The sequence below is a fragment of the Panicum virgatum genome, chromosome 2N, assembly GCF_016808335.1.
Source record: "Panicum virgatum strain AP13 chromosome 2N, P.virgatum_v5, whole genome shotgun sequence".
Lineage (NCBI taxonomy): Eukaryota > Viridiplantae > Streptophyta > Magnoliopsida > Poales > Poaceae > Panicum > Panicum virgatum.
This window is the reverse complement of record NC_053146.1, coordinates 54,317,370-54,340,557: the sequence shown is the minus strand read 5'-3', so window position 1 is coordinate 54,340,557 and position 23,188 is coordinate 54,317,370. Positions and strand designations below refer to the sequence as shown.

The 23,188-nt window shown below is 48.6% G+C and overlaps 3 protein-coding genes across 3 annotated transcripts; 2 read left to right on the top strand and 1 right to left on the bottom strand.

Moving 5' to 3' along the window:
- The first annotated feature begins 1,045 nt into the window (after positions 1-1,045).
- On the top strand, positions 1,046-1,489 carry LOC120662775. The gene has a single exon (XM_039941853.1). The coding sequence runs from the start codon at positions 1,046-1,048 to the stop codon at positions 1,487-1,489; it is 444 nt and encodes a 147-aa protein (XP_039797787.1).
- A 3,365-nt stretch (positions 1,490-4,854) lies between these two features.
- On the top strand, positions 4,855-7,260 carry LOC120661328 (cytochrome P450 78A9-like). Its single transcript, XM_039940151.1, has 2 exons — positions 4,855-6,041; positions 6,153-7,260. Exons 1-2 carry the CDS (start codon positions 5,043-5,045, stop codon positions 6,777-6,779), a joined length of 1,626 nt encoding a protein of 541 aa, XP_039796085.1. The 5' UTR covers positions 4,855-5,042; the 3' UTR covers positions 6,780-7,260.
- Positions 7,261-14,836: 7,576 nt separating this feature from the next.
- Positions 14,837-19,650, bottom strand: LOC120661327 (rab GTPase-activating protein 22-like). Its single transcript, XM_039940150.1, has 5 exons — positions 19,161-19,650; positions 17,881-18,016; positions 17,257-17,306; positions 16,682-16,735; positions 14,837-16,367 (listed from the first exon to the last, which is right to left on the bottom strand). The coding sequence occupies exons 1-5, from the start codon at positions 19,394-19,396 to the stop codon at positions 15,140-15,142; spliced, it is 1,704 nt and encodes a 567-aa protein (XP_039796084.1). The 5' UTR covers positions 19,397-19,650; the 3' UTR covers positions 14,837-15,139.
- Positions 19,651-23,188: the final 3,538 nt, after the last annotated feature.

Here is a 23,188-nt window from a genome sequence, read left to right as displayed (position 1 = left end):
ATATATAGCTATTATGTCATTTTCAAACTAGTTTATTAAATCATTTTCACACTAGTTTAATTAAGTCATTTTCAAACTGGTGGTTTAAGAAAGATGGGATCCAGATGTTAACTAATAATCATCCAAAAAAATCAATTAAAGGACGAAGCAGCCTTTGGCGTCTACAAGAGCTGACAGAGGTATCCTAATGGACGAAGTTATCTGCATCCTACAATTAAAATTGAAGTACCTCATCTAAGCATCAGCATATAGGAATTTCTATTTTCTCCATGGGCAAATAATGACACTGATAACGAACTGCTGAGTAGCCTTAGTCGGCATAGGCCAACGGCCTCGCGTAACGGCCGCAGATGCGCGTCTTGCGCGCCACGCGCGTTCATGCGCACCCGCCGTGCTCGCCACGCTCACCGCGCGCGCGTTCGCCGCCCGTCCGCTCGCTGCGCTCGCTCCTGGTTGACTCGCTGCGCCGGCAATCATCTGTACATGTATTTATATGTGATGAAGAGATCAATACAAAACATGGCTTGATCATTTCCTCTTCTACATGGTATCAGTGACCGGCGTTTCCTCCCTGGAAAACCCGTTCGGCACCACATCTGCTTCCGCACCAATGGCGCACTCCCCTGCCCACTCCTCTGCTTCTTCCGACGATCTCTCCGACGTCGAGCTTCCTCAGCCTGCATCAGCCGCCGTCCTCCAGACGGTGAACATCCGCTCCCACGTCTCCGTCGTCCTCGACTTTGAGGAATCCAACTATACCCAATGTCACTCCTTCTTCGACTCTGTTCTCGGCAAATTTGGGCTGGAGCACCACGTTCGGGCGCCGACGCCGATGGCGCAGCGCACCGCCGACTGGCGCATGGTTGATCACTGCCTCGTCAACTGGATCTACACCACCGTCTCCAAGCCCGTCTTCGACATTATCCACAAGCCCCACATCACCGCCTACTCCCTCTGGTCCGCCGTCGAGGGCCAGTTCCGCGACAACGAGCTCGAGCGCGTTGTGATCCTTGAGGCTGAATTCCGCGGCGTCCAGTAGGGCGACATGTCCATCCGCGAGTACTGCACCAAGCTCAAACGCCTCGCTGACAATCTGCGCGACATCGACCACCCCGTCTCTGAGCCTAGCCAAGTTCTCAATCTTCTTCGTGGTCTCCATCCCAAATACCGCCACGTAAAGCCGGTAATCAAGTCCAAATCCCCTCCCCATACATTCGCCAGCGCCTACTCGTACCTTCTCCTTGAAGAGGTCAGCGACGACCACGACTCCAAGATGGAGGCCGGACTCGCGCTCGTCGCCGGCCACTCTATTTCGTCTACCGGCGGCTCTTCCTCGACCGCCACTGGGTCCTCCACCGCTGCCTCAGGCTCTAGATCTGATGGACAACGTCCCAAGTCCAAGAACCTTCTACAGACACCTGTGCATCGATACCATGAACAATACATAACTCTATCTGATTTTTTTATTGTGGATTTACAACATTTTTGAAGATGTTAGATTGTAATCACTACTAGAAAACAAGCCTTAGGTCCACCCCAAAAGTATCGGTATGGAGATGAACAGGTACCGGTACTTTTGGGGTGGATGGAATTTATGAATGAGCCTTAGGTACCAGTTGGTATTATCAACCGGTATCTAAGGCTCTCCATAGGTACCGGGTGGTAACTTTTATATTAGTACCGGGTGGTACCACCAACCGGTACCTTAGGCTCATCCATTGGTTACTTTAAAAGGAAAATATATCTTTCTTGATCAGAACAATTGTGTGGCTGAGATGGTAAAGGAGCAACGTGCGATGTTAGAGGTTGCGAGTTCAAGTCCCAACCAAAAAAAATATTTTGCGTGAATTTTGAAAGCTTAGGCACCGGTTGTTTTACCGGGTACCAAAAGCTCCTTGCAACCAGTGCCTTAAGCCTATTTTCTAGTAGTGAATATTTGCCTTAAGCCTATTTTCTAGTAGTGAATATTATAAGAAAACTCCACTATGAACATCGATCTGTACCTGTATTATTTCTAGTGACAAATCCAAAAATTAAAATTACAATGATTAATCACCAACTGTCCATTTGAAGGATACGTTGGGGTACCTTCAAGATCAGTATCATGATCGGATATACCATACGATCGAAGAGCCGAAGACACGCAATGCATATAGCAGCTTCAAGTGGTCTGGTGGGGTGGTAAAGGTTTATGGCCCTAGTAGTCTCTTCACAATCCAATTTGATTTTTATATATTTTTAACTCAAAAAATATATTAGATTAGAGTCTGACTCTTAGATTATCTAAATCAAAATTTAAAACTTTTTTAGCCCTAGTTGCAAGTTGCAAGGAACGGATTAAAACGGTATACAAGTCTACGATGCAAGTAAATGGACCACTTATCGGGCAGTGGCAACTGGAACGATGGTGACAGACTATATATTTCTAAAAATTCGGAGCAGTCGTGTGACCTGCCGCAAGAGTGCTAGTAGCAGCAAATGATCTTCTGACGTTTTGAGCAGAAGATGGAATCGTCAAAGCCGTCCCTACTCCCTGCAAGGCGCAAGCCACCAAACGGCAGCCGCCGATCTCGCCGCCCCGGATCGCCTTCCAAAATCCAAACCTTTTCCGGGTAGCCGGCGGCCGGCAGCCGTTTTTCCAGTCTCCCAGCGACCGGGAGCCGGAACACCGACGCAAGACGGCCGACCTCTCGCCGACCCCTTTTCCGCACAACTGGGAAGAACAGACTTGGCTTGGGTTTGATTCATGCATGGCTTGGGCTGGCTAAAATTGCTGGAATTAATCTTACCACATGTGCTGCTGCAACGGCTGCTCATATATATATAGATACTTTCATAGACAATCCGAGCAGCTAGTGTTTTTTCAGGCTGCCCTGTTTAGTTCCAAAAAAAATTCTACAGTATCCATCACATCGAATTTTGGAACACATACATGGAATATTAAATGCAGTTGAAAAAATAACTAATTACACAGTTCAACTGTAAATGACGAGAAGAAACTTTTAAGCCTAGTTAGTCCATGACTGGATATTAATTGTCAAATAATAATAAAAATACTAGTCAAATTCAAAAAATTTCACCAACTAAACAGAGCCTTTATCTATGAGGAGCGTGGCGTTGAAGCTTCTACCTGAACTCTTCGAGTAGTAGTTTTGTGCGGCTGTGACGGGACAGGGCAATCGTTCAGTTATCATCGCCCTATTATTGCCACAGGTTCGGTGACGCAGAATGCTAGGAAAGCTTGTGGACGCCCGGAGCTCTGACCCACCACACACCACCACGCTTGCTGGATGCAGCATCATATCATGTCATGTCAGGAATAGAAAAAACAGAGTCTGCCGAGTAGTAGATGCCTGAACTGATAAAAACCACAACCCGAGTCGCCATCTATCCATCCATCATGGAGCGCGAGCAGTAGTGTTGATCCTCGGCACCTGACCAGTGCGTAGCACCTGATTACCTCAGAGACCCATCACCCTTACGCGATCGTGTGATCGATCTACTTCTACTGATCTCCAGCGAGCACCAGCTGAGGCGACGGGCACACCCGCCCGGAGGGCTAGCTACTACCATACCGTATCCGTATCCCGAAGAGATCTCTATCTCGAAACAGAACCGAGATGCTCGCATGCTCGAGCCACAGAATGACGTGCAGGAGGAGGCCGGGTTTGGTTGGAGGAAGCTCTCCGGAATTATTCTACCTGGGGAAGCAAATCCCGACGAGGACTGACTGCAAGTACGATAGGTGCTCGCTTCACCCCCGGGGTATTTTATACCAGGCGAGCTCGGCGTTTTGCGTGTGGAGAGACTACCGACATACAGTGACCTCCTGACAGTTGACAGGGGGGTTTGTTCTGGCCCGTCATGGCACCGCACACCTGAAGCTCCTCCCTTGGAATATGGAAGCCACAGGTCTCTACTCCAAATTGGCACCGCTGTTTACGTTTAACTGGTGCATGTTGGAGAGGTTTGGGAGTAGATTACGCACCGAGGGGGCCCCTCCCTGTCGTCAGGACGGACGTCACGGCCGTCGCACGCACGGCACCTGATCCGCGCGCGCCGAGGGTTGTGCTTGCTTCTATGCACACGGACGAAATTTCGGCCCGAATGCGTAGGGTTTCCGATTGCCCCCCAAAGATGGGAGAAGTTTTCTTGTTCGTAGGCAGCTTCCAGAATTGTTTGCGATTTTTTTTTGTGAGTGCTCGATCGTGTGGAACGCAGGAGTTTCGCCTGCAAATTCTCCGGCCGTCGCCTGCTTCGAGTAGTCGAGTTTACAGTTAACACAGGTCGAGTTCTCGACCACCTTGAAGCTAGAATTCGTAGAAGAAGAAGGTCCACAGCAGGAAGAGGAGCCGACGATCGGATCAATAGCTGGCGGGCAACATCGTCGTAGCCCCAGGTAGAGGCAGACCCTGATGAGACGCTACTAGCTGCCTAGCGCAGTCAGTCGTAGCGCCGCCCTCGCGAGGCGCGAGGCGCCCGCGTGCGTTGCCCCCCTCCGCCGGCCGCCCGCGCCTCGCGCGGTCACACGACCGGTGTGCGCTCCCGCCACGCCGCCGCACGGCTCGCATAGTAGTACTACTATCTACCGCTACCCGCCGCCGGCGCGTCCGTGTGCATGGCCATCACGTGCCCACCACGCCCCCTCGCCGCCGCCGTAGCCGTACGTGTCCCCGCACCTCGCTTGCTCGGCCGTAGCCCTCCCCGTTCCGTTGCGCGTGCCGGCGGCGGCGCCCGCGTCCCCGCGCGGCTTCATTATTGGGGAGCGTACGGCCGCCGGACCACTTCAAATATCTCGACCCGGCCATTGACATTAACCGCGCCGTCAATGCCGCCATCAGAACCCGCAACGCATACCGCTCCCGCTCCCGCTCCCCTCGCGTGCGCTGCGCTGCCGTTACCGGCTTGCCGCCTTTCCCGCGCCTATAAAACGGCGCGCTGGCTGGCCCCTGCCCCTCAAGCCGAGCGCCAGTTCAAAGCCTCAGCGAGCGAGGGGAGTGAGGAAGAGAGTGGAACACGAGAGAAGCGCGCTAGCTAAAGCCATGGCGACCCCCGATGACTGTGGCACCTGGCTGCTGTACCTATCCCTTGCCGCCAAATGCGGCGGCGACCAGCCTTACCGCCTCGCCGGCTTCCTGGCGGTCTGCGCCGCCGCCTGCGTCGTCACGTGCCTCCTCCACTGGTGCTTCCCTGGAGGCCCGGCGTGGGGGCGGTGGTGGTGGGCACGGCGGGTCGGCGGCGCGGCGGCCGTGCCGGGGCCGAGGGGCCTGCCGGTGATCGGGAGCATGTGGCTCATGACGGGGCTCGCGCACCGCAAGCTCGCGGCGGCGGCGGAGCGCCTGCGCGCCAGGCGGCTGATGGCGTTCTCCCTCGGCGAGACCCGGGTGGTGGTGGCCGCGCACCCGGGCGTGGCCCGGGAGATCCTCAACAGCCCGGCGTTCGCGGACCGGCCCATCAAGGAGTCCGCGTACGGGCTCCTGTTCCACCGCGCCATCGGGTTCGCGCCCCACGGCGCCTACTGGCGCGCGCTCCGGCGCGTGGCGTCCACGCACCTCTTCTCCCCGTGGCAGGTCGCTGCCTCGGGCGCGCAGCGCGCGGTGATCGCGCGGCAGATGGCCGCCGCCGTCAGGGACATGTCGGCCGCCGGGCGCGACGTCGAGGTCCGCCGCGTCCTCCGGCGCGCGTCCCTGCACAACGTGATGTGGTCGGTGTTCGGCCGGCGGTACAACCTGGAGCTGGACCCCGCCAGGGAGAGCCCCGAGACGCGGGAGCTGAGGAGCCTCGTGGACGAAGGCTACGACCTGCTGGGCGTGCTCAACTGGTCCGACCACCTCCCCTGGCTCGCGCGGTTCGACCTGCAGGGCACCCGGGCCAGGTGCGAGCGCCTCGTCCCGCGCGTGAACCGCTTCGTCGGCGGCATCGTCGACGAGCACCGCGCCCGGAACGCCGCCCCACCCGCCGTCGTGGACTTCACCGACGTCCTCCTCTCCCTGCAGGGCGACGACAGGCTGGCCGAGCCTGACATGGTCGCCGTCCTCTGGGTGCGTAACCGAACCGGCACTCCTCCGACCGTAACCTCCTCCGGCATCTTCGCACGTTTTCAGTTTCTGACACGCGAGCGTTGCATCTCTCTTTTTTTTGCTTTTCTGCAGGAAATGGTGTTCCGTGGAACTGACACCGTCGCCGTGCTGATGGAATGGGTGCTGGCCCGGCTGGTGCTGCACCCTGACGCGCAGGCCCGCGTGCACGGCGAGCTGGACCGCGTGGTCGGCCGCGACCGCGCCGTGACCGAGTCCGACTCGGCGTCGCTGGTGTACCTGCACGCCGTGATCAAGGAGGTGCTCAGGCTGCACCCGCCGGGCCCGCTACTGTCGTGGGCGCGGCTCGCCACGTCGGACGTGCACGTGGACGGGCACCTCGTCCCCGCCGGCACCACCGCCATGGTGAACATGTGGGCCATCACGCACGACCCCGACGTGTGGGCCGAGCCGGCGGAGTTCCGGCCGGAGAGGTTCGCTGCCGGAGCAGCGGAGGCCTCGCTCTCGGTGATGGGGTCGGATCTCCGGCTCGCGCCGTTCGGGGCCGGGCGGCGCAGCTGCCCCGGGAAGAGCCTCGCCATGGCCACGGTGGCGTTCTGGCTCGCCGCGCTGCTGCACGAGTTCGAGCTGCTGCCGTCGCCCGACCCGGCCCGCGGCGTCGACCTGTCGGAGGTGCTCAGGCTGTCGTGCGAGATGGCCGCCCCGCTGGCGGTGACGGCGAGGCCCCGGCGAGCGGTGTGATGACGCGCGTGCGACGGCGGACGTACCGGCCATATCTCGTCATCAGTCGGAGTCACTCAGTGGGGGTCTCGCTCTAGGCTACGCGTGCTTGGTGCAGGCGCTACTAGTGGTAAGTGGTAACAAGTAAAGCGCCGTGCCGCTGCTTTTGGGGAGGCGTTGCTACCTACCGGTGATGATCAGCTGGCAAGTTGCTGCTACCACTCGATCGACATGGGTATATGCTTTCCATGTTACCATCTCGGATGGATGCATGGACCAGGTGCTGAATGTGATATTTTGGCTTGTACCATTAGCTACTCTCTTGTTCTTTCACTCCTTTTTCTGGTGCGTGTGTGGGAGAAGATAGTAGTAAAATGTATATGCTGGTTTGCATGATTATGGATTATTGTAGTTTACTTGCTAGTACTGTCCTGTGTATACTCCTGTATTAAGTCATTTGTTTATCACCTCCTAAATTTCAAACATAGATATTGGTCAGCCATTGGTGCCGGTATGAAGCTCGGGAAATGTCAGGGAATGAGGGTTTTTGTCTTGTATGTGCCTAGTCCCTAGTGACCTTTTAACAGTCTGGGCTTAGGATAGAAGGGAGGACAGCACACCTTTCTTCTTCTTTTTGAATAATAATCACAGCACACCTTTGTATGTTTCGAAATTGGGCTATACTAGCCTATCAACTCGTGCTCCCGCACGGGCTAATTAAAATTAATATAAGAATGAAATTAATAATTATAATTTTGTATCTCAAGCTCTTTTTCATCAATTAAATATTCTAACACATACTCTAAAATATATATTTATTATTATTTAGTTACAATAGATTTCATTTTGCATCCCACCTCCACATGTATTCGATTAGTTGAACTATTTATTTATGAATCGGTAGTCTTATATCTTCCATCATACATAAATACATGGTGACATATTGTGGGTAGTATTTTTATATAAACAATAATATTAGTAATGATAGAAATAGTAATTTAGATTTTTATATTGATACTTCAATATTTTATTATAATTATATAATTTAAATTCAGATTTAGGAGTAATTTAACTTCTAATAATGATATAATTGGATAATTTATATGTAAATTTAGTGGGCTATTAGTATTATAATGGTATAAGTGGGTAATTTACACGAAGATTAGGGGGTTACTTTAGACTTTTTTTATAATGGCATAGGTGGGTAATTTAGATACACGTTTAGGGGGTTACTTTAGTCTATTTTCATAATGTCAGATGTGGGTAATTTATAAGAAAAGATAACAGATCCGATGACTATTATAATTAGAGTTGTTAATTGATGGCTAGATATTTCTAATATTTGTGAGAATTTATAGGATTTCTTTATTTTTTTAGAGTGTCCACCTAGGATCCTAGGTGGCTTCATGTGAAGACTTCAAAGAAACCTCCAATTAGTAATAGTAAGATTTTGCAAGTTGTAAAGTAGTTGAACATAGTTGTGCCATCGTTTAGGCGGGCTAGCACCAAAATGGAGCAGGAAACCAAGTCTTATGTCAGGCAAATGGAAAGGAGCATCTCCCTTTGTTCAACGCCTAACTATGAGTATGCTATAAGCTGAATCCTTCTTATGCCGACAAAGGAGCAGCTGTTCCTGCCCCCAAATTTAAGCACAACTTGGCCACCCAAATGATAGGAGCCATTTGATCTCTTGGCTGTAAATAAATTGTACAATGATGAGTTATATGTATGTACAACGACACACTTAACGAAATGGTTGTGTTTCAAAAGGTGAAACGACAGAAGAATTGTACTTGACCAGTCTACAAAGCATATCCAGAGCGCAATGTTTCATTCCTGAAGTTAGCTCCAAGGTGTCCATTCCAAAAGCATCACTGTCCCACATTCGTGCTGCTTCATCAACCTACATTTCCTTCTTCTGAGGGCATCAACAAGGGGGGACTCAAATCCTACAAGCTATATATCCTGTACTCACAAAGTTCTGTGTTCACAAAAGAGCTCAACACTTGAACCTTTGATCATATGAGGTATTTGATCATCCACTATTTGATCATCCTAGCTATGCAGCGTTTGGGTTTGGCCACCGTGGGGTAACGCCAAGCACCTCGGTAGTGAAGGCCTACGAGGAACTCTACAAGCCCAACGCTTTCAACGCCAAGGCGCTAGCAGCACTCTTCAACCCCTCTCATCCTTTTCAATCCCCGTCAAAAAACAAATCGAACAAGTCCTCATGGATCAGCGGAATTGCGCCGCATTTGCGTTGCTTCCTCTACCTGCATTTCCTTTTTTATGCGGAGGCCGTCAGCTTGGCGCGTACAGTCGCTCCACCCAGCGTGCAAAGCGGACAGCAACCGCGCGCGCGATCCTGCCCAGGCGCGTGCCTTTCTTATCGCCCGCCCACACCGCGAAAAGTTGTCGAGCTTGTGATGTGGCCACTTCGAAGCTCAAGTTGCCCGCTACGCTACAACGCCCGGATCGATCTGGCAGCTCTGCGCCTCTGCCCATGGATGATTTGCACTCGCGCACAGAGAGGTTGCTGTTCCATGGTGAAACCTGAGGGCTGATGTTTTGGTGAGTAGCTCCTCGGAATATCCTGTGACTGCCTGCAAGTGCTGCCTGCGAAAATGCTTGCGTTCGGTTTATTTCGGTAAAAAAATGTGGTGTTCAGTAGCCGACTTTTCTGCAGCCACTGAATGTGTTGTCTTCTATTTAGGCCTTGTTTATATGTGAAAAGTTTGGTTGTAAAGTACTATAGCACTTTCGTTTGTATTAGGTAATATTGTCCCGCCATGGGTTAATTAGTCTTAAAAAATTCGTCTCGCAAATTATAGTCAAACTGTGTAATTAGTTATTTTATTTAGCTACATTTAATATTCATACATGTGTTCAAAGATTCAATATGATGAGGAATCTTGTAAAATTTTAGAATTTTGAGTGCATCTAAACAAGACCTACTGTGCAGCGAGCAATGTTCTGTGGTGGAGAACCCGATATTTACCAGGGGTGGTGACGTGGTCGCGTGGTGTTACTGATATGAGGAATGTGAGTACTCTATCCTGTCTGTGATGAGTGAATTGTCAACCGTGCGGTGTGATCGTGCGCTTGATCTTTGGATTGCAGGTACACGGGCGTCGAGTGTCGACGGGGAGCTGCCGTGGAGGTGCTGTGGCCGATAGACCGTGCGATGGACGGCGGTGAAGGGCAGCCGGGACCGGAGCTCGGACCGGGCGGAAGCTGTGGCGTCCACTCCTGGATCGAGGGCGCAAGCGGCGACGGAAGGCGGGTTTCTTGGTTTGCGCCACAAAACCAAGGAGGTGGACGGCGGTTGAAGACGCCAAGTCGTGGAGGCACGGGCGTCGGTCTCAGGACTGATGGAGGCGACGGGCGTCGACGGCGTCTAGGGCCTCGCTGCGGGCGAGGAGGTGACAGACGTCGGGCGGCGTCTAGGGCTGTCAGGAGGCCGAGGCGGGAACGGCGTCTAGGGCCACGGCGTGGAGGCGGGAATCTTCCCGCGCGTGAGGTTTTGGCGGTTTTCTCAAAACCGGCCACCTACCCGGGTTTCGCAGACCCTCCAAAACCGCGGACCGGATCTTCGTCGACGTGGCGGCATCGCAGCAAAGACTTCGAGTCGAAGAAAGAAGCTCCGCCGTCGATCGAGGCTGTACAGGGTGCTGCTGACCCGACCGGTCTGACCGGTCTGGCCGCAGCAGCCAGGTATAAATACCCCCCACCAGCCCGTGGCTAGTTGAGTCTCTTGAGCTTTTTGTTTTCTCTTCGTTTTTTCTTCTCCCTGCCCCTGCTCTAGGTTAGGGTCAAGGTCTCCAACGCAAAGGGAGGTTAGATTATAGCTAATCTCTTCGATTTAGAGGGTGGATGATGGTTTGGTCGGCTCTAGCTTTTGTATAGGTGAATTCCTCCGTGAATTATGAATGAAATTGTGTTGAGATTCACCCGTGTGTGCTGAGCTTTTCGTCCTCCCCTTCTCTTTGTGTTTTTGGACTTGATTTTTCCTCCTTTGAGGTGTTTTGTGTTTGGAGGAGTCAAGTTCTTCGATTCGTGGTTTGATGGACTCGTTGTGACGATTCTAATCTATCTAGTCTAGTGCCAAACCTGCAGGAATCGCGAGTTCTCACGGATTGAGATTTTTAGGTTCTTGAGAAACCCCCAATTCTCTTTGATCTTCCCTCAATTTCTCACGATCTGTTAATATTTTGGGAAAGATCTTTTGGGAATATGTTCATGGGGTAGATGCGAAGCCTTCCTCCAAGTTTCGTTCGATTTGGACTTCGTTTGCTCGAGATTTGACATTTGGAGCTTTGTTGGCGGGCTGTCTGGGAGCGACCGGTTTGACCTGTCTGTGCAACCGGTCTGACCTGTCTGTGCAACCGGTCTGACCGGTCTGCAGTTTGAATTCCCAGGCCGACCGGTCTGACCGGTCTCTGCAGTCCAGTTCTGCGTTTCAACTCGCTTTGCTTTCGCACTGCGACCTGAGTCTTCTGCTTCGAGATAGCTTCAACTGGCATTTATCGAAACGACAGCATTTCATTTTATCGCATACTTTCCTAGGAAGAAAATCGTCTATGAAGCAAGGTCGCGTTCTAAGAAGGGAAGGGAAGTTGGATTGCTCAAATATCAGAGGGGGGGGGGGGGGGGATGTTGAGGGAACCTCATAGCCACTGATAACCCCTACAGTCAGCAACTTTTTAAAATAGATTGTGAGAGTTCAACCTCAGTATTCAGTGCACTTCAGTCACTGACTGTGCAAGCACGTCTCTCCAATCTCCATACTAGCAACAAGGACTGATCATCATCCAAGTGCCAGTTGCAACCATCTCATCACGAAATGATAAAGGTTAGAAAGATTATCCGCAGGGATCTTATCTGCTACCTATCATCAACATTCTGGATACGGGCAATGAGACCTGAAACAATGGTGTCTCAGCAGTCAGGTACTCTGAATGTTCCCACAAAACGAATCACCAGAAAACATTTGGATTGGATAAGGCGGTTGATGAGGAATGACTAGACTGATGGAACACCACCGCCTCAACAACTTCGGCAAGATTGTACGATGATCCACCCCCAACAAGCACAAACGTTGCACAGGGACTCATAACAACGCATCCAACCCACTCAAATGTTTGGCGCCTTTTCTCTGCATCCCGTACGTCCGAGGTTCTCGCCGAGCACACTGCTTGCTCGAGCTGATGGCGAGTGGCGACGCTCATTCACTGCACTTCTCCCTATGCATCATGCGTAGGGAGAAGGATCCATCGTCTTCCAGCTGCCACTTGCTACCATCTCCTCATCGCAAAAGGATTGGATGACGCCCTGCAGGGGTATCCAACGCACAAGGGTTTCAGATGTTAGTATGCCTACATGCCCAGTATTAAGGTCTGAGGTCTTTTACGACGCACAATACTACCACTTGATAATAGTAGTATAGAAAAGATCTAACCATCTATTAGAATATGTAAATTGTTATTAGTAACTTAATATAAATTGAGAAGAATTTTTAGATTCTTTTGAGAACAACATTCCTGCTAGGGGCTTTTGAGACGAGCATTCCTGCTCGTGAGAATGGGGAACACCGGAACGGATATAGAAGAAATAATAATGAAAACAAAAACGAAAAGAAAGAGAAAGGAAAATAATAAAAATAAAAGGGGTCACATTAATAATTATTTTCTCATATTACCTTTATACTACCTATACTATCGCATACTACTGATCAATGTTTCAGTAGTATAGAATAAATCTCAACCATCCGATAATTACATATGAGTTCTAGATGGTAGTATATGGTTGTATTGAGCATCGTAAAATTGTCAAAGGTCTCGTGTCCAAGCTGAGCACACCGTGGCCAGGAGAAATGCTCTCTCGCACGGTGCTATGCGGGGCGAATATGCTCTCTTGGGCGTATCTCAGCAGCAGTATTATCGAGTTCTACTGCATATCCTATCCTGCCAGATGCTGCTTAGCATTATTTTGGGTGACGCATTACTACTGCTGGTGCTGCTATTTTAGTGAAGTGTCAAAGTGTGTGGACGTCTGTCCACTGCTAGGGTTAGCTAGTGCTCGATCCACACGTGTGCTGAGCTGAGGTAAACAGTGAGAGAGGTCAACTTCTCCATCGTCGTCGCAGCCACGGCCAATGTGCACCACAGAAGATAAAATCATATCTCTTACCATGAGGCAATAGGGCTATGTGCAAGTGACATGCGTGACTAGGGTTGTGAAAAGGATTCCCTACCAACTCCATCTCAAGATAAGACCAAATTACTTTCGCAAATGGATCAACGGTGACAGTGAGATGTAATGCTGCTCCACTAACAACCTTTAGTTGGTATTTCTCCTACAATTCAGATATACATTATTGTTACATTGCCATAAACACTAAAATGGGTGTCGATGTAAGTATGAATGGTTCTCTTATTTTTGAAATGATTTTATCTTTGTTGCATAATGTCTCGGGACATGGTTGGAATGCGGAAAATGGCACATATGCCTTCAAACTTTTGCCCCATCGGTGATAGATTTCTACTAAGAAAGTGATGCCGAATATCTATTCTTAAAGAGGTGTTTGATTTGAGGAACCACACATAGAACGACCAAGAGATCTCGCACCAAATCTCGCTTGACCATTTTTGTACCACGAATGGGACCAACTTGCCTAGGGGAAGAAGATACGTGAGTGAGATCATCCCACCGAGGTTTCCATGAGCAGACCAATCGTCACATCTGGCTCACTGCACAGGCCTCTCTGTCGTACAGTCCACCTGCAGGGCGTCCGGGCACGCCGCACGGCGACTTGTCGGCTGGTTGTCTCGGGTCGCCGTCGCCGTCGCCGTCGCCGTCGCCGCCGTCCCCTCCAATGCCCTGGAGTCTTTGGGTTCAGGACTTCGGGCGACGCGGGCAGCAGAAACCTGGCCTGGCTGGTGTGCTGGACTGCAGGCGTGGTGGCTGGCACCCGGATCTCCGCGCTTTGGAAAAATCGTGGATCCTGTCGCGTCGCTCCTTGCCGTGCACTTGTGCTGCGCTGCAGCAACTTTTTTTTTTGGCCGATTGGGACGGGATGAGAGGTGATGAGATGCTGGATTCTGGAAGGCGCAACCATCCACTGACAAAAGGAGGGCAGTAGCAGACTAGCTCCGGTTTGGTGGCAGGAAATTTTGTTGCGTGATTTCAAAAAATGAAATTTTGTTGCCGATTCACATGAGAGGGATGGACTTGCTTCCAGTTCCAGTGAAGTGGCGTGTGTTCAAGGGGAATCTGATGAGGGTTAAATTGCATCCATTTGCAAAGGCGCATTCGTGCAGCTTAGGACCGCACGGTTTTCTCCTGAAACGGCCAAAAATGCTCAGGTTTAGCTTTGGGCAGCTGAATTTGTGATCAAACTTGTACTATGATTCATCGAAATAGAGTGATCTCTTGGCGAGCTGATGGGAGAAGAATCCAAAGCTTTCCAGCAAGCACGGATCCGACAACAGAGGCTAGAATATCTTAATGGCAACTTGTGGACGCCGGCCCCATTGTGCCGCCTGCCGAGCCGTCCCAGGCAAGATTGATCGATCACATCAGAGTTTTGCTTCATCATACGTGCCATTCGTTGGACATGTTGCTTGCCTTGTCACCTCTTGGCAGTACTGCTAGACTAGGAACAAAAGCCTTGTTCGGCTGGCGGATTTAGCCAGCCACAACAGTATTTTTCTCTCACGCAAAATCAGCCCAGCCACCAGCCAGCCAGCCAGCCAACAGTATTTTCCTCTCACGCGAAATCAGCCAGCCATCCAGCCAGCCAGCCAGCCGAACAAGGCCAAAATGCATCTAGGCTGTTAGATCTCTATGTCTGAAAGGATGATTGGTTCTGAACAGCTGCTCAGCTCAAAGAAGTTTGTTTCACTTTTACTCGCAAATTCGGAAAGGCTTTCCTGCCATCTGCACAACCAAATTGGTGGCAAAATTTGGCAGGGTCCTCTGGTGGAGTCAAATTTCATCAACAGCCTACACATGAGAAAGCAAATTCTTGCATTGAGAAACCATACAGCAGTGCACATTTCTACTGGTCAACTTTAGCATGGATGCATAAAATGGATGGGAGTGCCATCCCAGGAAACTCTTTTTACCTATAACAGGTTAAACAATGAATAGTTTACAGTGCCTCAGTAACACCAAACAGTATTTCAGCCTTTTCTTTGCAAGGACACTCAAGTCCTCGCTCTAAGTTACAACATTCTCTATACCTAGAAGTGGGTTCTGTGCCGGGAACGAATAGTAGATTATAGAATACTTTCATCAGGTGGTGAAGGTACCTCAATTTTTTTTGTTGAGGCCTACATCTGTTATACCGCAAGGGCGGAAAACAGCACTTCACCACCAGATCAGATTTTATCATGGAGGTTAACAACAAGGTCATGTGCATCATCTAGCAGCCTCCAGACATCTAGCTGCCCAGCCATGCTGTTGCACTCTCGCAGTATCTCGTCCATACTGCTATACTTCTCAATTATTAGCTTCCTCCTCTGCAGGACACATGCAGCGATAGCGTAAAGTAACAGGTCATCGGTTGGTGGAGCACGCAGCCTTATTCTTGCCCAGGTAGACCTCCCAATCCCAGCCCGTATGGCTGCCTGATCAGCCCACATAACTTCCCACAGGCATACAGTCTGCTCAAAAGTGAGCTCTCTCCTGAAGAGAACCACTACCATTCTGTATACAAAGAAACAGTCCTCGGCCTGCAACTTCTGCAGATGCCTATACAGGTGCGAGTCTTTGCGCTTGATAATCTGAGAGACAATCTTCAACTGCCTTCTTATTCCAACCTCATCAAGCCTGAAGTTGTGCCTTGCTTTCCTCATGAAACCCACGAAGCACCAAAATGCTTCGTCATCCTCCTCCATCACTGCAATTATAGGTGATAACAGATCACTCATACCTTGGCAGTAGCCAATCTCTGGATCATAGACTGCATATGCTTCAAGTAGTCCGACTAATCGGGCAGCATGATAAATCATACTGGGTTCTAAGTGATCATAATCTTTCAACCCAACAGATGCTGCAGACTGCATTGCTCTCTCTTTGGAAACTTCAGCCTGGTTGCAGGAGAACAAAATCCATTCACTGTTTGACCTGATAGCATCCAACCTTATGATGCGCTGCCATGTGGCAAAGTCCTCTGAGGTTCTGCTAGACCTAAAAAAATCCGCCTTGAACGAAGTGCTCCGGGTAAATTTAGGATCTGGATCACAATTCTCTTCACCAGACACAGAAATCCTTCCAGGGTCATCCTCATCGGATGATTCAGAATCAGATGATTCTGACTCCGCTATGCATGGATATGCATAATTTAACTCATCTGTGTCTTCTTCCATGCATTCTACAATGTTCTCTAGTTGCTCAGCTTCATTATGTTCAGGTTTCAGCTCCTCGAGTGAAACAGGAGTACATACAGCATGGGCATCTTCAAAACAAGGTGATTCAGATCCTTCAGCAGTACCCTCTACATTAGAACACTCCTCATTATTAACTTCAGTTATTGCCTTCAACCCATTTCCCTTGGAGCCAGTCAGAATTTGTTGGCACTGCCGCCTCAGCTTTTCATACTCTTTCCTGTACCAAAGCCATGCCAATTCATGATTACTAACAGATAATATAAAAAGGAAAAAAAACTGACGTATAGGCAGGACATGAATGACAATAGGATATCCTAGTGCCATTCCCTTTCAAAATTATTATGGAATCCTTTTCTCAAATAACTCAAAAGTGCTGTGCAACGTGATATTTGTTTTTCAGTCTTGCTTCATGGAAATTGTATATTAAGCCAAATGAATATTTTAATGCAAACCAGCCATTCATATAGCTCCATAAAGCAGGAGCCAGTTAAAAAAAACAAAGAAAAGCCTTTACAGATATGAATATCTTACCTTTTCTTGATCTTGACAGTGGTCCTTTCTTCTTCCGAGCTATTCAAATCATAGCTGCAGACAAGATCCAACAAGGTCAGTTTCCAAGGATATGAAGTCACCAAGATATAAAAAAGAACAAAAATCCGAACAGGCTTGACACCAAACTGCACTGAAAATACTCAGTGAGTGATATGCTGATATTGATAGCATTTACAAAGCCAAAAATTGGGGCTGTCGTGCAAGCTCGTGTTCTTAAAAGTTACAAGATATACTACTAATTCCAGGTAAGGCCACCTGAGATACTACTAATTCCAGGTAAGGCCACCAGAGTACACTAGCTAAAAACAAGTACTCATAACCTTCAATTTATTATATATAATTCCAATTTCAAGATTGATCTTGCTAAAAAACTAATAGATACCTACCACTCAAATAAGTTGTTTGGTACTGTACACTTATTAATCAGCAATGTATACTGCCAGAGCAAATTCATGCAGCACTATCTCAAATGCCTTGCATAGTTATAATATTAGACTACAAAGAATGAGCAGTAATAAATTTACTCGATGGATAAAAAAAATCAAGTGACTTACACCCCTAACAGGAAAGGCCAAACTTCTGCCCGCAGGCCTGGTTCAATACCCTGGTACAATAAAAGAGGGGCATTTATGTCAGTAATTTAGTTAGCCTAAGCAAAAGAACATTTTGTAAATAGCAGAGATATCTATATAACTATATTTTTAACTGGACAATCAATTGACAACTATGATGCAAGTGCAACATATATCTGGATAATACTCCCTCCATACCCATAAAACTTGACGTTTAGGACAACGACACGGTCTCCAAAACACAACTTTGACCACTTGTTATTATAAAAATATTTATGAAAAAGTGGTATATGTATATTTCTATGAAAGTATTTTTCAAGACAAATCTATTCATATAATTTTCACATTTGCAAACTCAACAACTTAAAAGTTATTGATGATTTATATTCCCAATGTTTGACCCCAAACCTTGTCCAAAACGTCAAGTTTTATAGGTACGGAGGGAGTATGTGTAGAAAGGAAGAGGGGGATGGGAAACACCGCACGCCCTACCTTTCATTATATAGTGCCAATATGGCTTGGAGTACAAGACGTACACAAATACTCGTATACAAGACTATACATGTCTAATAATATGGATGGAAAATGAATAAGTACTGTACTTACCCCACTGCGAACTTTCTTGAGAAACTTCTTCCCACCATCACGAAGTTTCCCATTTGCTGAAAATAGACTGTCCCACTGTTCACGAGAAAGTGCTCTTTTTCTTTTCCTTCGGGACCATGGAGATTTAATGCCACCTCTGCAAACACATAGTCATATAGAGCATTTCAGAAAATGGTATAATCAGACAGACATAGACAGCTAAAACAGTATCACCATAGCAACTGAGAAGCTAAATCTGCAGTATCGTGCTTCAGTGTCATGATGCACATACTGCATCCACTGGTCTATTTAAACAAGTCCTCGTTAATACCAACATGTATAAGGAATAGATCAAAATGCAAAACAAGAGAGAGTCAATAAAATGAGATAATTTGTTTATAAAATAAACTTAGTATGGATTATGGAAACAACTTCCTCTGGTTGCTTATTAAAAAGGTGGGGAGTGCCTGTGGTGATCAGATTGACCATGGAACAAACTGACTTGAAACAGGTTAGCCACACACAACCTGATAAAACATGCAAGACTAACATTATGAACTAACACATGAGGCAGTCGCATAAGCCGTAATTTGACCCTCAAAGTGTCACTAATCTAGAAGTAAAGCCACAAAGGCTTCGATTATATTCTGAAGCAACTATGGGAAGCATCTTGCTACTCAGCACACAACTGCAACACAAAATAACATACTGAGATTCCTAGTTCATGGAAGTGGCAAGCCATTAATGGCAAAACAGATTTCGCACATGCAAGAAAATGTGCCTAGCACGATCCGTGGACACCTCTACTCTAAGCTGCAATCTAAATGTTTACTACTCCCTCCGTTCCAAATTATAAGTCATTCCAAAAATCTTGGAGAGTCAAACCATCTCAAAGTTTGACCAAAATTATAGGGAGAAACACGAAGATTTATGACATCAAATAGGTATACTATGAAAATATAGCTAACAAAGAATCTAATGATACTTAATTGGTATCGTAAATATTATTATCTTGATATATAAATTTGGTAAAACTTGAAAAACTTTGACTCTTCAAGATTTTTGGAATGACTTATAATTTGAAACGGAGGGAGTAGATCAAAACACATGAAGCACCCTAATTTGAGTAGCTAAGCCACTTTCAGACCATTAATTACTATCAGAGCAAGCTCGGGCAGAGTCCACAGAACCAGATCAGAAGCAGAAGCACCCCAACGAACCTCATGTAATACGAACTGAAAATGGGACATTTTTACTCCTAAAGACGCCGCCTTTCGCCATATCCGGAGAGAGGAACCCACCGATCCGAGTGTGGCGAGGACGATGCCGGCGAGGACGAAGACGTGGCGGCCGCCGCAGACGACACCACGGCCACCGCGCTCCCCGCCGCGGCCGCCGAGGAGGAGGACGAGGAAGCGGCGGCGGCGAGGAGCGACCGGATGTGGATCCACGACGAGGACGGCGGGGAGGACGCGGCCGTCGGCGAGGACGACGACGACGGCGAGGACGAGGTGCTGGATCGCCGGAGCGCCTTCATGTCCCCCTCACCCACCTACCCCGCGTCCCCGGAACCCCACGCCCACCCAACGTCTGCCCGCCACTAGCGCCACCACTCCGCCGGCCCCCGCCTCCCCGGCGCCATCCCCCGCCACCGCAGGATCTCGCCGCCGGCGTCCGCCCCTCCGCGCGCTGCGTGGCCACAGTACTGTCCGATTTGGTTTTTTCTCTTTAAGCTTTTAGCAAAGGGACACAAGGGAGAAAGAGTAGGGGGGAAGCATGTGACGCCAATAGACCCGAGCCGAGCCAAAGGAAGGGAGAGAATGGGGGTGGGTACCGTGCGCGTTTAAACGGGTCCTGTTCGGACCTGCCATGTGGGGGCTTCCTCGGGGCGTGGCGCTGCGGGGCCCACTAGTCAGTGATGGGGGCAATAGATGATAGATCTACTTCTTTCGTCTCAAAATAAATACAATTCTAGGACCAGTCACGCAAACTAATGATAGGTGTAAAATTACCAAAATACTTTTTTTTTCTTTTTGTGGTGAGTGAATGAGGTGTTAGTTGTCTTTTGTGAGAATCTTCCGAAAACTGGCTTTGTCTTTTGTGATAGGTGAATCAAAATTAATATTTTTTGTGGAATAAATTTTGAACTTTAGAATTATATTTATTTTGGGATGGAGGGAGTACCCTCTCGCCCTAGGGCCTTTGTACTGTAGGACACTCAACGATCCAGCATTTAAGACCAGTCTTCCTCAATTTTTAGAGTGCTTTTGAGGTCAACTTTTGGTGAAGTTTATCCGGTTGGGTTGATTTCTTTTACTTTTGGAAGGAAATTAATTGGGTTGGGTTGCAGCAGATTTTGTTTTGGCAATTTATTTGTCTTTAGAATCTGTAACTGATACTAGTAGTATTTAATTTCAGGCGACCAAATCCACACGATTCATTCCAGGAATTTCCTTGTGGAAAAAAAACACCAGGATGATTTATGTAACCCCTCATCCATTCATCAACCATGTCTTGACTCGTTATCTTTAAAAAGACACATTTGGCCACTTCTTACACTTCTTACACGCTAGTATTATGGGTACAAGACGAAGTGTGAGGTTACCAAAAGGTATGGACGTAACCGAGACGGATTGACTTCCTAGCCGACACGTTTAGCTCGTGGAAAATCGCAACTTGCCAGTGCCTCAGTTGTGCTCCACACAAAGTCCGAAATATTTTGCTTTTGAAAAAATTGGCAAGGCTCCTACTTGCCGTGGACCGGCGCTTTTGAACCGGTCGACCGGTTCTTGAGGCAACACGGATTAGTGATGCACTCAAATGGGCAAAGAAAAGTCCACAAAGGCATATAATGCATTCAGAAAATAATTAGTAGAGTGACATTCAAATGTTGATAGAAAGTGCTGCAGAATTTCCATGAAGTTTACTTAAGTGGTCAATTCCGTAGGAGAAGACCTGGAATCATCCCTTGTATAAGCGGTTGAGTTGTTTCAGACAAGGAGACCAATGTGAAATGTTCACTGCAAAAACTGGAACTACCTACAGTACATGAATCCCCTTGAACACACTAGGCAGGAACCAAAACGACCAAAAAAACAGACACACAAGAGCCTCTGTAAAAAAACACACTGGGTAGGAATCATTTCTTGTTATTCGCGCAGCGCATTGTGTGATTGTTTTGTTTCAATTTTTTCCTTTTGCATCAGTTTGGTTCAGACTTTCAGTTGAGACGCAATAATCACCTGATAAACTGGAATGTACTACTTGGATTCCCTTGAGCACCAAAGCAGGCGCCAAAAGCACAAGACCCTCATTTAAAATAAAAGTAAAGAAGCACAAGACCTTATGATGAGAAAGCAAATGTGTCATGCCTTTTTGGCGATCATAACGACTCCATTTTCTGCCGTGGTCGCCTCTTTCGCCAGCACCTTCGGTCGCGCCCTTCTCTTTTCTCGCCATCTTCGGAGGAATAGAACCCAAGAAAATCGCCTAGAATCCCTGCCATGTTAAGGCTGCTAATCTCCTCCCAAACCCAAGCGCTTAGCGTCATCTGCTGCAGATGAAGCCGGCAAAATTTCAGAGATCCCAACAGCAGCAACGACGCGCAACGAGCGACGTGTCTCCTCCCCTGACGACCGGGCGGTTTTTATTATGAACAAGCAGAAGAATCCCCGGGCAACACCATGATGCAGCACAGATAGCAGCTGCTACTGTATTTCCTTCCTGCCTCTGAAAAGAAAAGTAAAGAAATGCCGATCTCGACGATGCTGCTGCTGAAACGGTTAGGTCTTAGGGCGAGCGCCCTGCATTCTGCTAGGGCCATGTTCGTCTGGTCCCTGCTCATGTGAGGCCTGGACAGGGGTCACATGAACCCGGGAAGGTTAGGTGATCTGGGCGGGCAGGTTCCTGCAGGCCGTTCGGTTTGGTTGGGCGGCGGTTGGTTGGGGCCTCGGGCGTTCGTGCTCCGGAGTTCAGAGATTTTGCCCCGCTCGCCGCGGCTGCGTCGGCGGATGGCAAACGCGCCGCCGACGCACGAGGAGTGGAGGACCATGGCTGCAAATGCAGCAGCGGCCGAACAGGCCGGCGCGTGGCGGCACGAGCGCGTCCGTGGCCAGTCGGCGTCCACGCATTGGATCCTGGACTGGGCGCGCACCTTGGTTGGACCGCCGGGTGATGCGCGGATTCGCGGCTCGTCTCGGGAAGAAAAAAAAGAACGAGGCTCTTCGTCTGATGAAATAAATAGTGCTCGGCTGGTAGAATAAATAGTATTATATGAGAGAAAAATAAGTCGAGATAAGTCGAGATTTGGTCAGCCGAACAGACTCAATGGGTGCGTTTGTGTTGGTAGGTGCCACGACGCGCGCAGCGAGAGTTGGTGTTTCTGGTGGATGGATGGTGATGGGCACGCGGTTCTTGAGAGATAGGCCATGTTTAGTTAAAAATTTTCAAGATTCTTGTCACATCAAATTTTTTGATATATATATGGAACATTAAATATAATTTAAAAAATAATCAATTGCACAGTTTAGCTGGAAAATATTGAGATGAATCTTTTGAGTCTAATTAATCCATAACTGGACATTAATTACCAATAAAAACGAAAACACTATAATAGCCGAATCTAAAAAAATTTCACCAACTAAACACGCGCTGGGCGAGCAGCACAGCACGAAACGGTCAAGTGCCTCGGATCAGACAACAGACCAAACTAACGCATAGCCTGAGATGCCTCTCTCGTTTTTATAACTCACGTAGCGTTATGTTCTTGCGTCGCTGCCTGAGAAAATCCGTGTTCGTGCAGCAAAGCCAGCAATGCCAACACGAGTACACGACTCGACTGTGCTCGATCCTAGCAGAGCAGCAAGTCCTGCAGTTCTCCTAATCTCTGGATTCCTTTTTTTTCAGAGGGAGATCTCTGGGGACTCCCTAGTTATGGGCCTTATCTTCAAGGAGACAAAGAAGTAACCGTGGGCCTGTACAAAAATCTTCGTGGGCTTGCAAGACATATGGTCTTGATCGGACCGTACCACGTTGGACCCTCGGGATTAAAAAGATCCACATAACCGGGGCCGGAACCTGACTTGGACCCAAAACGCACGATACAGACGCCCTCTGCTCTGAATCCTACTGGCGACCGTCGTCAGAGGCTCAGTGCAGAAGAAGTGCATGAGATCTGACAGCACAACTAATGCATGGCTTATGTTAGGTACAAGGGGAAATACTAATCAATGCCCTCGCATCTGTTCTTGAGTTGCTGCTTGAGAGAAAAAAAACGTGTTCTTGCAGCACGTGTCTCATGGTAGGGTGCCTGTCAAGCAACTGAAAGAGA